The following is an 18,080-nucleotide window of genomic DNA, read 5'->3' on the forward strand; positions in this document are numbered from 1 at the left end:
CACATATTAAGATGTAGCAGTGGACATTGAGAAAAAAGGGCTCAAGAAGAAGCCAAAAATCCTGCTCACCTCTATTGATCAAGTTTTTCTTAGTTGTTTTGGTTTTTGGAGTCTTCAGTGCTAAAAAGAAAAAGTCGGCGGAGATAACTAGCAGGACTATCTTTAAATGGCAAAATAAACATGAACAGAAATTCAGTAATTCACGCTGGCAATGATAGTCCCAGTATAGTAATTATCCTAAGAACAAACACCCAGGAAGTTGGCAATTGCGATAACGACCGTCCAGTTAGAATCGATGCGATCCAACGCCTCCAGAATTATATGTATTGTAGAACGGACAACACAAAGCGACCATGAACATCTAAGCATAACAGCAAGCGAATTTGTAATACAAAATTTTTATTAGTTAAGATTTAAGATTTTTATATAGCCAATATGATGAAAAATGACATGGTCTTACAAGACAAGGGAATCTAGGCTAGGTTAACAATATGGTGATAAAAAGTTGTGAAAAAAACAGACTTACCAACTCCTTCTTCTTCGGATGTAGCTGTAAAAGAAATGCCAATTATATTACTTGTCATAAACTGTCACAAATGTGAAATTTGGAATTTAGGAAAAATAAGCAAAGAAAATATGAATCAGCAATGCTCATTCAACAGAATTGAATATAAAAAGAGAAAAACATAAACGGATTTGAGTATTGACAAAAGCAAATATTTGAAGAGGAATGAAATCAGCTTACCTCTTTTGTGCTTTTTCTCTTCATCATAACTTGGAGGCATAGGAATTTCTAGTAAATAAAAAAATTGACAATAGAAAGAAAGTATGCCTGGACTAGACTGTGCCTGGATAACAATTCCTGACAGACATGCCAAAAAAAGGTTCAGGCTACGGTAAATTTTGGCGTGTAACGTAACATCAAAGTAATTTGTGGTGAATAAATACCATTTCTATCTCTGTATTCCCCATTTTTCCAAACAGGCGTCCCTTGCTCATCTTCACCGAGTTCAAGTACTTCTGGAAACAAAGTACAAATACAATCAACATACTGATGTTCTGGAAGCATCGACTTCGACGGAAGGGCAACACCCAACAGAAAATCAGATACTACTCTATCTATATTGGCAAATTACTGGCATTCAACTCTGTTAAAATACATATAACTATATGAAGTTTATAACTATATGAAGTAGCAATTTTTCAAAATATCATAATCTCATGCTTGTAACTTGATATAATTATATTCTAGAGCAAAGAGGAATAGTACGTACCGGCATAAACAATTGATTGATACAAACAAACTGCCAATGCAGCTAACATTGCCTCGAACTTCATGTCTTTACGACTGAAAAAGATTGCATATACAATAGATTTTAAAACTGAAATCTCCAAAAGAAATAACGGTTCAACAAAAAGTGTCTCAAAAAGAATAAGTGACCCTAAATAATAGTTAAGCCAAAATCAAGTCCCTGCAAGGGTTTACATCAGTATGATTATAAACTTTCACGAAGAGAAAGTTAACATTTATTAGAGTATTCATGACATACTAAAAGTAAAACAACTTTATTTACGAAGTACTTCTTCCTGTGCATGCCTTCTTCCTAAATGTACTGCCTTCCATCCACGTTTTCCGCAGATAGTTTTCCTAATGATATTTTGGCAGTACTGACTTAGGATAACTATTCTAGCATACCTGACTTGGCATACCAATTTTGCATACCTAAAGTATGTTCAAACTGCATCGGGTTTTAACAGATAGGAAAGACAACTGTTTGAAAGTAGGGGTAACTGCTTCACTGAGTATGCAGCAAGCATCTATTTCTAAGAAGCTACAGCGAAAAATATTATTTTTTTGTCAACGTTTGATGTCTATCTTTTGTCAGCGTTTAAGGTCATTAAAAGACAATATGACTCGCAATATGATAACACTATTTACAATATGATAGATAAAAAACGTAATGATTGTACTTTTAAAAGAGTATATTATAAATAGTAACAGTGGTAGAAAGGGATGTTAATTGGAACACATTCTTTGCAGTGTGAATAGAACATTTATCTAAACTATAAACTTTATGCTAGCAGTTAATTACCATAAACAACCATGGAGTTTGTACTGCCTCGTTCACTACTTGGATGATTAGGGTTACGTATTTGTATGATTATTTAAACGATGGCAGGAAAGCTATCATTAAAAATTTAGAAAACAAATCAAATGAAATTTTTCAAAAGGATAGACCAGATCAATTAATTAGTAGCCTAAGGTTTTGCGTCTTTAAAGTTGTAGCATTCTTGATTCTAAAGTTCCTTTTTGTACTTGTTTGTTGGATCAAAATATCAAACACAAGAATTTCCTTCTAGTGAGAGCTTACCCCATGTTCCAGTAGTAACCGACATATCACATCCTAACTAACATGGAATTAAGCAGTGAAATATACTCGAAAAGGTTTAAGCGAACCGGTTAACAGAAATCAACATAATCTTTACCTTTAATATTGAGCTCGATAGTTCTTCTATATCATTCAAGCAGTTGCTAATTCCTCTTCAACCAATTTATCAACTACAGTATAAAATAATAACTTCAATGAAACAGATTTTATATTTCAAATCTCTTATTTTGGTATATGTAGCAAACCATAAATTGCTAGGCAGCCATATTGCTTGTGGCCGCATTGACAAATTACGTGACCCGTGATCGAGTTCATGTTTTCGAAATAGATTAAACTACGCTAAAACACTTTTCGGTAACAAAAATAAATAAGAAAAATAAGAAAGAATTGATTTTTAACGAAAACACAGCAGTCTGCTTCTTGAGAGATATTTATGGGAAACACTGGTGGAGGTAGCCGACGACAAAAAAGGCAGAATTGAATTTACTAGATACTTTTGAAAAGTCGCCGAAAATAATGCGAGGTTACGGTCAATGGTTAAAAACGAGGCAACTTAAAGGAAATCAGGCCGTAAAATGGTGTCTATGGGGGGCGGGGGGGGGGGGAAGGGCATAATGACACAATTTCATATTTTGACCCCCATATGTTCACATGAAAAAGCATCTATAGTTTTGCTAAATATCTTAACATTCTTGATGTATATCACTGCAATGCTCCTTCGTTTCATCTCCTTTTTCAATCATAGTGTGGAATTATCAAGCTGATGCATGATGCTATCCTAGTTCTTTTCTTGCTCAGTGGCGAATCTAGCCTTAAAAATTTGGGGGCTTGGTGGCTCAAAATTAGCTACATGGCACCAATTTTCAGCGCCCCCTAGATGAGTATGTCCTTGGTACAGCTCTTCAAGGCTGTTATCATTATGCCAAATAGTTTTATTAGTGGCATAACGAGCAGCCGAGTCCACTAGGAAAAATGACAATAGTAGATTGACAAGGTATAATGACATGGTATTGGTATTCCCTTGCGCTGGGTTCTAGCGCGAAAAGGGCTTTCAATGGGATGCAGAGAATCTTGAAAAAAGCAACTAGAAAACTTGAATGATGAGAAAAATAAGCTTCCATGTACTGAAACTTTGTACTGAAAATCAAAGCCTGTAATTTATCAATAAAAAATCAGAACAATGACACCTGTTAAGATGATATGCACGCAGAAATATGCATGAAAACGCGTCACACTGCGGGTAAACGCGAGATTTTGTACTAATACTTTTATAGCCCCGTCAATGATAGCGAGCACTACATTTTTCTAGAAAAAGATAAAGCAGTTATGGTAAAGTGGGTTTGAGACATCGCAGGGTGACAGACAGAAATCAGCTAAAAGTTCTGACGCTTCAATTCAATTGTAAAATAAGAGATGCTGTTCTTAAAAATATGTATAAGTTGCTGAAAAAAGGATTAAATCTGTAAACCGAAAATCAGAGATATCTTATAACTAGAGCCAGAAGCACAAAATACGATTTTGATGGTTTTCCGTGTTACCTGTGGGAGTGGGGTTTTATGTCTTATTTTCCAGCGTCTAAAAATCCGATTTTGAAGTATATTTAGCAGTCACAAAGTATTTGTACGGGGGAGTGGTCGCTAGAAACCATTATAATTTCTACCTCTGTCTAGGGCAGGCATCAAGTGAATCCAACCAATCCAATCAGTTGATTAATCACCGATCATGGTGAACTCCCGATCATGATACACCCCCGAAAACCAATTGACCAAAGATGTAAAAATGCTATTGAGATTGTTCAAAGCGGCCGCTCCTCCTAGATACAACGATCAATCGATCTAAAGACGATAAATCATTTGACTTCTGCATCAAAATTCAAGAAATTACACAAACATATCTGACCTGAGGAGCAACAACAGCAGCTCAGGAATTTTGGCTTGCACTGCGCTAGCCATAAAACGCCAGGGTCAAAGAGCAATTGGGGTCAAGACTTTATGCATAATTTGAAGAACGGTTCTCATCTGAGTTTTAAAGAAGGGGGGGGGGAGGGAAGTGCGATAGTAAAGAAGCACCGAGGGTTCATCGGTAGCAAATCACTTTCCCTTAGGTTCATTTGGTTTCGTTAAGATGAAAGGGTTTCATGGGAGATTAGATCTAGCTGTCAAATTTGAGATGACAGTGATTGCTCTTGTGGCGTGCTTTAGAAGTTGTGATCTACCCGCTCCCACCATGAAATTTGGGTCGTACACCAAAGACCAGCGCATTTGTTATACAAAACCAAAAAGATGCGCGCGCATGTTGATACCGGACAATGACGATCGGAGATCAACGAGACTGAAAAATGATACGAATTTAGTTTACTAGACTTTGGTAAAGATTTATGGGATTTTGAAAAATACTATGAATTATGACGAAAGTTTAGTAAATAATTTTGCATTGATGAAGAGGAATTCAAGAAAGGAAATTGTTCCAAATGAGTGAAATCACGAGCGAATTTCATCGTGGATATGTTTGGAAACGGAGAGACGACTGCCACGTTTTTCATACTACTTATTATCATACAAGCCTATGCAGGTAAGCTGGTCAGCATCTTGATGTTTAGGCCTCATCAAAATTCATGACTTTTGCAGAACAAATTCAGATTCCTGATGTATTTTAGAATAACTTGGACAGTTTCCTCAAAGAATTATTTTGTTTCTCAAAATCTTTATGTACAGACCAAAATCCTCCTCAAATATTACCGTTCCTTTCACCCAGAGGTATCTTGCTCCGGCAGCTCCGTTGATCCTCTTTTTAATCAAATTTTTTATTAACCATCATAAGACCATAAAAGGACCGGGCAAGCCGCGCTTCAATTGTATATAAAACATAGGTTTCTGGGATTTTACTAATGTTTTGTGTCTGGAAAAGCATTAACATCTTCTGAAGGCAATACTTCTAGTCATGTTACGGCAAAAATATTGTCAACGTTTAAAAGCATATACGGAGCAAGATCAAAATCTCATTCCATTTGAATTTAAATCTAGCAAATTTCCATTTGTTAAGTTAGAAAAGGTAAACAAACTTTATTTAAGCTAAAAAAATTTTTAAAAAATATTCAGGGTTAAAGATTACACTTTGTTTATGCCAAAAGATGGCGTCTATTAACTCTGCTTTAAGAACAGCAGCATATCTTAAAGTTATCCCAACACCTTTATTACCTTTTGGAAAACATCATTGAGTAAAACTAGGTACGGTGCTGTGAATATAAAGTTTAGACCTGCACGTCTATTCTTGCAGAGGAAACATTGGTTTTTTGTGCATCGACAGTTTATTCTTTGGTAGCAAAATACCGGGAGATTAAACAATTATTATTTTACAAGCCATTGAAAAAATACTTATGGGATCCTCAGATACATTAATAGCTTCAAAGAATTCTACGATTGAAAAAGTTTATTTTATGCTGTAATTGGAACAAAAATTAATAATTTAATGATTAAACACAGTGCGTCAAAAATGTTGCTCTTCTTGAAAATCCAAAACATCTTAAGACTCTTACAAACCAGCATTTTATACAGATACTCAAATATTACAGTAAATGAAACCAAGATAATAAATCTTCATGAGCCTTCTTAGGCTACGTAAACCAGTAACTTAAAATTCCAAGCAGAAGCAGTTAGGCCCTCCAAGCTTGAACGATTTGCTAATCGATTCGAAAGCTGTATGATTTTTGCGAAATGCCTTAGAATTTTATAAGGCTGTTTAAATTTACTTTTGTTTCTCAGATGGCACCTGGCTTTTAGATAGAACTTCATAAGGAGCAAAAACAGGATAGGCAAATAATAATTGTGCGAGTGTTGAACGATCCACAAATACAGTTGTAATGTTGGAAGTATTGCTAAAGAACTTGCTACTTTATAGATTTTGCTATCTTCATCATTTGAATAAGTGCTTTGCCAATCAGAATCATTTTCGACACTTTTCCAAAAAGGGGAATGGCCCGCCCAGCCGTAGTGACATTACTTTGTTTTAGACAATCTTCTTTTGTCGGCTCTTTAATATGGACAAGGGCTTTCTTTCCCAGTTGAAGTTCCCTTACAAAGGCCAGAAAGTACATCGAGGAGCAACCTCATTTTCACAATAAAATCTCAAAATATTCTCTGGGACTTGTTCAACTCGTAATTAAAGAACACAAAAAAGAGATGCAATTGATTTTAGGTCTTTGATTTTAATTACTATGATTAAAAAAATTAATTTATTAATGTCTTGATTCTCAGTCTTTAAATGATTGCAACATCGAAAGACGAGTTATAAGGCAGAATTTTTAAGAATCTTGAAACTGGTTGATTTTGAATAACAGCAGCAATCACTGATCTTGGATTCGGAAGGTGCATTTTGCTAATAGTTTATGACTATCTAGAAGTGCTATACCTATTTGCTAGATATTATCAATATATTTGATAACAACCTACAAAAAATATATAAAGCATTTCCTTCTTTTTTAATTTAACTTTGTGTTTGATTTTCAGGAAAATGGCCACCAGATTATCGAATTTTATCGACAACCAGTTCGGGCGACGGACAAGTCAAAAGATCAAACGACCATGTTTCCGAGACGAACGCGCCGGAAACTTTCTCGGGCTCAGGCGATCTTGCGTCAACTATAGACTCGAATGCCGAAGGCAGCGGAATTACCATGTTAAAAGACTTTATGCTTTCCGAGGTGAAAGCGAAGGGTGTTAAGGGGGATTTAGGCCACAACGAAAGAACTTCACCTAAAGTTTTGAATAGCAACATGCGAAAAAACGACAATTTGAGAGAATCTTCTCATAATGCAAAGCTAAACTCAAAATTAGAAAAAAATAGCAAGAATAACAAAAGGAAAGGCGACAACGGAAAGTCGCTTTCCCATTCTGATAAAAAGTGGTTGCATTCATTCTTCGGCCATGATGTTTTACATTCTGATGGGTCACCGAAAAAAACAGAGAAAAGTGACTCAAACTTAAATGTTGTTGTAAAACTTAATGATATGGATGAAAAAAGAAAAGAAATATTGAAGAGCTTTGACGAATCGCAACGACAAAGTTCGGGCTCATCAGGAGACTATGAAGAAAAAATGCTTGAAAAATATGAAACTGGATCAAATCTGAAGGAGCCTGTTTCCAAAGAGATTTACGAAAAACATCGCAAACTGTACGAGGAGCTCTCGCAGTTTTTTCCGGGGGACAATCAAGTCCGTGTCGAAAATTTACGGCCAAAAAGAAATTTCAAAGAGGAAGAATATCTCAGATCTGATTTAGAAATTTATCCAGTTGAACAGTTCATGGAAGATGATGGTGATGGCGATGATTTTGACGAAGATCCGGATGATTATGGATATGCACATGAAGATTTCGCCACGGCGTTCGGTACAGACGATTATGGGGATGTCCCTGAACGAACGGGGAGGTCCCGTCGCTCGGCTGATTTAAAGTCGGAAGGATCTAAATCAAATGGCGAAGATTTTAAGCGAAAACTTAATCCTTACCCTGCAGAAAAATATGACCAGTATACAAAAAAGGAATCGCCTTCAGAAGCCAGTGAAACGCCCTACGAAGTGCAGAAAACGCAATTTTCTCAAAAAGAAGCTTCAGGCAGCAATCTTGAACGGATATCAAGTAACGTAGGATACGATCTGAAAGAGAGGCAAGAGACAAATGACTACGAGGACATGAAGACAGCTTACTTAAAAATGTCGTCCGGTTCTGGGACAGACCAGCGGGAAAAGTTACAAGCAACGAAAGAAGGCGATTTGAGGCCCAATGCTAAAACGAGTGCAGGGAAACCAGATCCGGTTTCTTTTTTGGCAAGCAGTAAAAACCGGCCCGGTAATGATCCAGCGATTACAAACATGAGGGGTCCGAAAATTGGCACAGACCCTGGAAAACCTGCATATGCAGTAGGTACCAACATGAATACAGAAAAAGAAACCCAAATGCACAGAAAGGGTAGCAAGCATTATAAAGAGCTGACTAAAGACCCGAGTAGGCTAGCGTTGGATCAGAAAGAATCAGAAATGGAATCGAGGAACAAGGGGGATATAGTTGATGAAAAGGAATCTCACGCACAGACAAATACGCACCACAAACACAAATCGCACACAACGAAACAATCTAATGAAAAGAATTCCAAGGGAAATCATAAAAATGCAGCCGAATTTGTTACTCCACTTGGAAAGATTGGAAAAGCAAAGTCGAGAAGGAAAAGAATTAAGCTGGTGATGGAGAAAAGAAAAAGAGAAGCAATCAGGAGTCTTGGGATCGAATTTTGGAGTCCAGGAAAAAAGGTAAGATTTTGATATTAGGACTTTATGCGGTTGACAGAATAGATCGGATGGATGTATAGAAAGTTTGGGTCCAATGTAAATTAAACTAAAATAAGAGAGAAAAATTGGGAAATTTACAAAGATTCTGACAAAGGTTGCAACGTAACTATCCGGGGATGGTATTCTTTTGTCACTTGCACGCCTTGCTTCCCCTTCCATTATCTAACTGAACAGATTCTTCCCCATTTTATTGCTAAGTTAAAAAAGGATATTGATTCTGTTGGACAAATCAGTATCAAAAAATTAGTTTTACTCGATCAAAATCCTATGTTTCATACTTATCTGAATGTCGGATAAATACCGCTTGAAGTCTACGAACTGGACACTACCCTTTTTCGTGTTATCATGATTTTGTGTAAAGTTTTTACATCGATATGACTACAATACGACATGAACTCAATACTATACGACCGTAATGCAATATGATTCTAATCTTATATGACCACTACTCATTATGACCCTAATTTGGCATGACTTAAGTTCAATCTGATTCCAAATCAATTCGCTTCATAGCATATTGTCAATAGTGGGAAGGAAATCCTATCAAAGGATTGCTTTCTGCAGAAAGCATAAAATAGCTGTCTTCCGTTGAGGCATATTTTGAATCGAAGAATGGGAACAAATTTTTTGAATTTCAGGCTTCTAAGAAATGGCGAACTGGTCGGGCATTGATAGAGGCTGCCACTGGAAAGAGGCTAGAGACAAATGAGGACCAAGATGGTGTATTCAAACGAAGCCGAATAAACTTGAGGCCAAAATCAATGAGTCCCAGAGGAATGGTGTTGGACAGCGTAAGGCTTCCCAAACGGAAGGGAAAGAGAAATATTGAGCTGGATGAGCAAAACCTTATGGATATTCAGCGTTCTCTTGACCAATTTCGGACTGGTAAGAACTCTTAAAAATGGCTTGTGTTTAATTTAAAGGGTATCGACACTTACGGTATATCGACGCTAGGGTGCCTTGGTAACAAGCAAAAGGAGCTCATTGAACTATCCAAGAGGCTTTATTTTACCCAACTGATAAACTATGCTTTAACTGTCATGTTAAACAGGAATCAGTACACATTTCATCTAAATACAAGACCCATAATTGAAATTATTGATTGAATTGAAATCCCTACAGTAATCCTTGCAAATCATTGCAATCTGGTATCAACAATCTAGAATAGCTTTGATTTTGATCAGCTACATTTCATTCCGGGGAATTGGGGATGAATTAAATCAGCTGCAATTCATTCCGAGGGAGATGGGGGAGGGGTGGGGTTGGTCGCGGCTAAAGTAGAATAGGATGGTCTTTCCAGTATTTTGGCCATAAAAGCAAGCATTTATCCAATATTTGAAAGAAAGACGACGCATTAACTTAACTTATTATTGCAGGTGAACAGAATTTTTACTTGGAAAAACCGACAACGAAAAATCGCCGAAGCTTACCGACAAGAAACGCGGTCAAATTCATAAGTGACTACATTGATGACTATTCATCAGGTGAAATTGAGCCGGAAGAGTCAGGTACCGACGATGAGGAGGAGACTGAAAAAGCAAAAGAAACAGCGCAGATCCTTGCAGTATCAACAGTCGGGCTGGCAAAGCACGGACAAAGCAAAGGGCAAAACAGTGCAATGGTTACAAGAGATAGCTTGCCCGAGGAGGGTAACAGCTTACCCGAGGGACCCTTCGAAGGAGCAGAAAGAAACAGTGAAATCGTTGAAAGAAGTGACCAAAGTGATGAGGCTTCTGAAGATTCTGCTCGGTTTCATGGTCCGTTTGACCAAAGTGAAACAGACAACGAAGAATTCATTGACACACGATCAAATGTTCCCAAGCCAAATCTTAGTTTGTACAATGGAACAAATGACTTTGATCTAGGCTCTCAAGATTTCAAGGATTCACTCGGACTCTCAGAAATTGGTGATGTTGAGGCTGCACACATTTCCGGACCATCAGCATATAACATGATCCAGAAAGGATTGAGTCGGGATCAGATTGCAAGTACGAAATCGGATATTGAGGATCCGGAAGAAGAAAGGGCTATAAATGAAACACCGACGGTAGAGGTAAACTCACTCTGGAACGATGCGCAGATAGCTGAAGAAAAACTAGCAAATATTCCGTACCCATCAAAAACCGGTCATCTAGGTACAAATGTTTTTGTTAGTGAAGACGGACTCAGAAGAGGAGACATCGGAAAACAAAAGACAGAAGTGGAGAAAATTGATGACCAAGAAAAGGATTATGATCATGACGAAGAGGTTAAGGAGCACAAGAAACTTATTACAGACATGATGCGAAACGTGAATGGTGGAAAAACAATCGGCGAGAAGCTTTCTGGTCATGCAACAAAAAAACCGAGCAAAACTGAATCATCTGCGGATGGAATTCAGGTAATCAGAAGCATGAATACAAGAAGATTAAGCAATACAAAACCAAGTAGAATGGATAAAAACAGCGGGAAGTTGGTAGAAAAGAAAACCAGTAAAAAGGAAAGCTCAAAAGAAGTCGCACAGCAGCAAGCAAACACCCTTGATCAAGCTACGTTTAAGAACCTGAAAATGACCTTGAAGAAAGAAAAGTCTCCGGTTAAGAATAAAACTTGGGAAGCGGAAGTGAACTCTTTATTTCCTGTAGATGAAAATAAACGTATTACCCTATTAAAAGAAGGTGAAGTTTCTACCAAAGAATCAGGAGGACAAATGGAACGAGCTAGCAAAAAGCATAATGTACATGATTTAAAGACAATAAACAAACCGACATCAAAGGAGACCACAACTAATAAGTTGGAAGCATCAACAAAGAGACAGTGCGTTGGGATCAGCGTAGCAGACTGCATTGGCCCTGACTCGGTCACTTTTAATTTACCAATGAACGGACAAGCCGAGTACGGGGTGCAAGTAAATCAACCAATGCCTGGATTACCCTTCCCGCAAGGGGGGTATGCTATGCCTCAACAGACGCAGTCTATTTACCCGCCAAACCCGAACCAGTATCCACCTTCTCCGGATGTTCTAAGGCAGCAGCAGTTTGGCAGTTTTCAAGGGATGAACGGTTTCAACAATCAAGACAGACCGCATGACTATCCTGGAGCTTTCCCAGACCATTACCCAAATAACACTCCAAACATGCCTGAGTCCAGTCCGGACCATAGTAAAAAACGACCGGCCGTTCCCACTATGAAACCGAGTGAGAATTCAATATTTAAAGCTGGTGCTTCAAAGAAGAAAAAGAAGAAGCCCAAAACTACACCAAAACCAAAGAAAACGACTAAATGTCCAGACTGCAATAAACCAAAGAAGGCTAAAGCATCAGGCGGAAAGATTCCTATTACGGACAAATTGTGGAAGGTTAAGAAGAGACCAACCACAACTGCAACACCGAAAATAAAGAAAACAACAAAAGTATCAACAACCGGGACTAGGTAAGATTTTAAGAATTATTTGATAAGAACTATAAAAATTTTAAGGATTAACTTCGATTTGCAGACAATGTAAAAAAATCTAGAATGCAACGATAACATTAATGAGCAATATTTTTAAAGAAACTCATGCAGTTTGTTCAAGTCAAGTTGTTCATATACCAAAAGAATTCATACGTAAACAAACATACATAGATAATTATCTGAAACATAATAAATTTCCTCCGGACATACCAAACCAAGATCCAAAAACTAAGTCTTAAATCTCTAAATTATTGTTACTTTTTTAAAGGCATTGACATGCATAAATACAGCGAATCCAAAAATAACTCGATCAGAGCATGCGCGTTTGAAAGGAATTTAAAACTATTCACGTGAAACCACTCTAGGGTTTCGCCGATTTGCAGAAAGGCGGAAGCTGTTCACATGTTTTTCTCTGTGTGCAATTCGATTGGTCAACCCATCAGGTACAAGTGGCTTTAAGCCATTTTTACCTGTGTCCAATGCCATTAACGATTTTGATGTTAGCTTTGGAAAGTGAATTGATTGCTTAGCTACCCAGTTACAACAATCAGAATCCAATACAAAATAAATCCGGTATAAAGTGAACAGGGCCTTAAATGGTGCATTGAATTTCAGCCTCCGTACCGAATTTAAAAACTATATTTTGTCGTGGGAATTCCCGAGGACAGTTATGTATGATAACGTTTGTTATCACAAGAAAATTTCCAGCCATAATTTTCATCGTTTTGTTAAGCTGAAATAATGGCTATTAATTAACTTTTAATTATAACACCTATTCTTAAAGGCATACTACATTGAAAACAAAGCCACCACCAATAACGCACAGCTATGGAGGAGCAGCAGCTCTCCCCCGGCCTGCAAAGGTCGGTCACAACCAACACCACGCAGGACCCAAGAAAATCCCAAGCTACCAGTCTTCCAATTGGACGCATGGAAGCACGTATGGAGGTAGACCAAGCGGTGGAAAATTCAAAGGCTATGCGGGAGTACCTTATCAAACACCAGCAACGATACCAAAAACAACACCAACAACGATTTCAACAGCCACTGCGACGACGTTTGGGACTACAGCGGCAACAACAGCAACAACAGCAGCTACAACACAATCAACAACAACGTCAGCAACAACACCATCAACGACACCATCAACAACAGAAACACCATCAACAACAAAAGCGACAACAGCACCAAAAACAACCAGCTCGGCAACAACGACAACTTCTCCTGAGGTTGGGCTTGAAACAGGCACAGGGGGGCAAGTTTCAACAAGAATGACTACCCAGCCAATGACAGAGGGACCAAACACTGCAAAACAAGGACCATTGGCAACATATTATACAAACACAGTTACCACAACCACAAGGCGCAAGAAAAAGCGAAAACATAAGAAGACACCCCTTTCTCCTGATGGCAGACCAGCATCATTGCAGTCACTAAGAACAACGCCTGCAGCAACTACCGCTACTCCTCCCAAACAAAGCACTTTTACACCATCCGCAACTGGAGTAACAACAACAATTACTCCAGGCACAACAATAAATACTCCAGCTACAACAACAGCAACACCGAGCATTTCAACAACACAAGCTCCAACGACAACCGCAAGTCCAAACCCCTCCACAACTGGCACGAATCCTGTACCATGTATAGCGCCATGTGCAAATGGCGCACAGCAGGGGCCAATCCAGGTAATACAAAATGTTCCATCTTTACCAGCTGGAACGAAAGTTAAAAACAAAAAACCAAATATACAAATGATATTTGTAAATTGCAAGTTTGGATTCCCATGTGAGAAAAAGAAAGGTAAAAAGAACCACAAAAACAAAGGAAAGGGGAAAGGTCACCTGAAAGTTAGGCCAACCGTTCCAACAACAAAGCAGCCAGCAACAACACTTCAGATTGACCACTCACAGCCTACAAATTCCCCATTTACACAGACCCAACAACCTCCAGCAACGACCATGTTGCCAACAGTTTCAACAGAAACGCCAGTAACTCTTCCAAGCATTGGTTCACCATTTACAGCACCTCGACCATCCCATGTCAATAAAGAAGAGAGTTCTAATGGCGGGGCAGGCGTAGCCAAGCCGGCACGACCAATGCCACAGGCTAGGCCGATGCAGCCGCAGTCACCAAGTCCAAGTGGAAAACCAACAACTGGACAGGATCAAACAGGATACGGTGGCTCTCAACCACCAAAAATGCAACAAAATCTTCCGCCTTATTCAACAAAGCCACAAACTGGTTTATCTAACGCACAAGGAGCCACTCCTGGTAGACCAGCTACACCTGGATTAGGAAACGGTACGCCTCCAAAACAGCAACCATTCGGACAAATGAATACGACAACGACGATGACAACTTCAGCGTGCAACTCATTCAAGAGCTGCCAAGGCATAAGCTGCGCACTGTGTCCATGCATTCACTGCATACCTGTTGTCACAGTCATGTGTCAAGCTGTCAGTTGTGCAACGTGTCCAGGACTTGGATGTACACCAGCAATACCAGTTGTTCCAGTAGTGCCCGTAATACCTATTGGGCAGCAGCCTGCACCCGGCATTGTAGCTGCTAATAGGGTTAAACTGGTACCTGAAGCTGTTCCTGGGCCAGGAGTTTTACCAGAGCCATCTGAACCAATGGAAGAGCAAATGACCACAGAAGCACCACTCAGCGAGCCACAACCACCACAGCCAACATTACCACCTGTTCCAATATCGGAAAACGAGGTAGAGACTCCAAATGAAGAGGAAGATCAAGTGTTCGAGTCCCAGCCACAGCAGCAGGAGAAACCATCCCAAGGCAGCATACAACAAACAAGGCCAACGCAGCAGCAACAACGACCAACAAACCAACAAGAAAGGCCAAGCACGCAAAGTGCGCAGCCAAAATTAGAAGAAGGAAATGTAGAGAATTCGAACGATGCGCAAGATGCGTCGGAAGATAAACAGGAGCAGCCAAATGCACAGCAAAAGCCATACGAGCACCAGAGACCGTATGGGCATCAGCGGCCCTACAGCCAGCAAGGCTATGAACAACAGCGACCTTCCCAGCATAAAAACCAACAGCAGGCTGCTGGGCAACAAAATCAACAACATCAACAGCAAATAAGCGATATCAAAGATGAAGATGACTTTGAAATGTCAAAGGAAGGGCAACAGAATGATGGGACGTACTCAAATCAGTACACTGGCCAGAGTCCTAACAACACAATTCCCAGCAATGGAAGCAATGCGGCTTCTAGTGAGGAAAAAGCCACTGGACAGGCACAATCTGCTCTACCAACAGGTGAGCACAATCAAACTGAGGCTAGTTCCTCGGTGGGACAAAGCAACTCGCAATACACAACAGCTTCGCAAAAGCCAACGCAAGACAGGCCGAGAGCAAGCAGTGCAGCTCCCGCTCGCGGAAAACAAAAACATGGTAAACACAGAAAAAAGTATCCTTTCATTAAAAGTAAGAATAATAAACACCAGCCCGGTCCTAAAACTTCGAGTAATGCACCAGCTGTGGGGATAAACAGACCAGGAAAAGTCTATAATGTTAAAGAACAACAGTATGAAAGTGCCATCCCTTCAACCGCCGCACCAGCGACCACAACAGGAAACCTATTGTACACATCACAGTACCAATACTCAAAGTCACCAATAACGACAATAACACCTGAAGCAAAAAGCTATACACCCGCTTGGAGAGGAGGCAGCGTTAAAGGTCCTTTGACAAGGCCAGCCGTAGGCCAATTGATTTATCCATCAAGTCGTGTTGCAGAGCAGGACGAAGCAGATAATGGAGGAAATACCAAATCCCGTGGACCAACAACTGCTCCACCTCAGTCAATGGGTACCAACGAGGAAATGCCGATGTTGAATGAAGTTGAAAGTAAGCCAGATGAAATTTACAATATGACATGGGAGCCCAATAAGTCAAAACTTGGTTTATCTGAGCCCACAGAAATGCCAACTGCACCTACAATGAGACCAACATTTACAAGGATCCCAGACTTTCCAGTTGTTTTGACGACGCCTAAACTACCAAATGGTGGAGGAAATTCTGAGGAAAAAGAGCCAGAACCAACGGAAGGACCTTATCAAGAAGGCTTCACGAGACCCCGTAATGTACCAACAACAACAACGACAGAGACTACCACAAGAAACGTGAAGGTTCCTGCATTGATGACAAAACCAACCACATTACCAAGGACAACGCAAGGAAGTCAAGTGTCAGCGAAATCAGTCCAGCCATTTACAGATGGAAAATTTTCGTCTGGGCAAAGAGTAACTCACCCTCTTCAAGAAAAATTTTCGCAAGCAATTTCTAGCCAAAGCACAAACAAAAACCCATTGAAAACAACAAGATATGGAGGGAAGGAAAAGCCAACAGCATCAGTAGGATCCAATGGCTATCCAACCAATGCACTATCTGGAGGCGTAGTTACAACTGGACGAGCTGCATCAATAGCAACAAGCACCTTATACAAAACAACAGAACGTCAAGGAAGCTTAGGAACGCAGTCGCAATACGAAGAGGCTTATGAACAACTACAGCAAAGACCTAGCCAGTCAGGGAATCGTGTGGGGACAACAGGTAGATTTGAAACCAAGAATCCAACCTACAATACATATCCAACAACGGGTGCAAGGGAGAGAAACGAGACACAGAAAACAGCAGAAAGGCCAACAGTGAACTATGGTGCGACTGCAGCAAAGAACTACTCGGAGGGATCGGAGGAAAACAGGCCTACAAGTGGCTATAGAACAGAGAAAACAGGGTCTAACAGGCCAACTGAGAGATACAGTATGGAAAACACAGGAACAATGTCAGTAGAACAATCCTACCCAAGCAGGCCAACCATAAAAGAAAATACAGCTGGAAATCAAGGTCAAAGACCAACATACAGTGAAACTACGCAGGCACAGGGTCAGTATAACGGAACAGAGGGAATGACGCAAGGACCAACATCAAAACAAGGTAAGCGTGATATTGGAAGATTAACCTGACATGCAAATATATAACAAGCTTAAGATATCAGTGCAAAATTATTCTCCTAATTGCAACCTTGAAGTTATAAAAACAATCCCTCGTACTTCAACAGGCTATAGTTCACAAAATCAAAACATTACAACAGGATACCGGCCGACGCAGAACCAAAGTCCAACATTCGGTAGTGAGAAGCAAAAGTCGTATACGACAGGAGGAAGACCGACTGAAAAAGTAGGCAAACAAACGAAAACACAGCAAGGTAAATTTCCAAACCAAACTTTTGTGACATTGTTTATTTTGTAAGCCTATTACCAAAAATTACTGTTTACAATGCTATTGTTTAGCGCTTGACGCTGTTTAGAGAAAATTACAAAAAATGGTCGTGTAGTTTATAAACACCCTTGTGCACCGTTGTACACCGTTAGTGCCCAGAACAAGACGGATCTGAGCTGCACCATGAAGCCTCATGCTACTACCTGGCAACTAGGAGTAGTGAGTCAAAACCGTCTTGTTCTTCACAACAAAGCGTACCTATAAAATAGATATTTTCTATAAAATGTTAAACTTTTGCTTAACAGACTTCTACGTTTCTCATTTTGCTGTTTGCATGTTCAATAAATAACCACATCTAAGAAACTGCTTTCTTATCAATAGCCTACGCAGCACAAAATCAAAACATTACAACAGGATACCAGCCGACGCAGAACCAAGGTCCAACATTCGGTAGTCAGAAGCAACAGTCGTATACGACAGCAGGAAGACCGACTGAAAAAGTAGGCAAACAGACGTATGCAACACAAAACGCGGCGTATGAAACACAGAAACCATCTCAAACATTGGCATATAAGCCAGAGGCAACGAAATCCCAACAAGGTGAATTTCAAAACTATAATTCGAAATCAGAATCAACAACTTTTTTTGCCTCTCTGCAACCTCGTCAA

General features: G+C 39.5%; 2 protein-coding genes across 6 annotated transcripts in view; one reads left to right on the plus strand and one right to left on the minus strand.

The window, feature by feature from the left end:
• Nucleotides 1-18,080, minus strand: part of LOC135695641 (uncharacterized) — a 74,443-nt gene that overhangs the window by 3,481 nt on the left and 52,882 nt on the right. Inside the window, exons 5-10 of one of the 3 annotated variants that reach the window (XM_065214784.2) lie at nt 2,488-2,560; nt 1,275-1,348; nt 949-1,020; nt 746-793; nt 527-550; nt 70-120 (exon numbers count right to left, since the gene is read on the minus strand). In XM_065214784.2, the coding sequence (XP_065070856.1) occupies nt 70-120; nt 527-550; nt 746-793; nt 949-1,020; nt 1,275-1,338 (259 nt within the window). In that variant the 5' untranslated portion in view covers nt 1,339-1,348; nt 2,488-2,560. Of the gene's footprint in view, nt 1-69; nt 121-526; nt 551-745; nt 794-948; nt 1,021-1,274; nt 1,349-2,487; nt 2,665-18,080 lie in introns of those variants that run through there. The other 2 variants (XM_065214785.2, XM_065214783.2) reach the window with 2 other exon arrangements.
• The window catches only part of LOC135695642 (uncharacterized), a 32,778-nt gene continuing 19,128 nt past the window's right edge, over nt 4,431-18,080 (plus strand). The window contains exons 1-7 of one of the 3 annotated variants that reach the window (XM_089110065.1): nt 4,431-4,961; nt 6,896-8,691; nt 9,369-9,615; nt 10,107-12,141; nt 12,947-17,127; nt 17,252-17,398; nt 17,794-18,012. In XM_089110065.1, the coding sequence (XP_088966191.1) occupies nt 4,895-4,961; nt 6,896-8,691; nt 9,369-9,615; nt 10,107-12,141; nt 12,947-17,127; nt 17,252-17,398; nt 17,794-18,012 (8,692 nt within the window). In that variant the 5' untranslated portion in view covers nt 4,431-4,894. The remainder of the gene's footprint in view (nt 4,962-6,895; nt 8,692-9,368; nt 9,616-10,106; nt 12,142-12,946; nt 17,128-17,251; nt 17,399-17,793; nt 18,013-18,080) is intronic. The other 2 variants (XM_065214787.2, XM_089110064.1) reach the window with 2 other exon arrangements.

The sequence above is a fragment of the Rhopilema esculentum genome, chromosome 2 (genome assembly GCF_057945365.1).
Source record: "Rhopilema esculentum isolate cy_ngs chromosome 2, ASM5794536v1, whole genome shotgun sequence".
NCBI lineage: Eukaryota > Metazoa > Cnidaria > Scyphozoa > Rhizostomeae > Rhizostomatidae > Rhopilema > Rhopilema esculentum.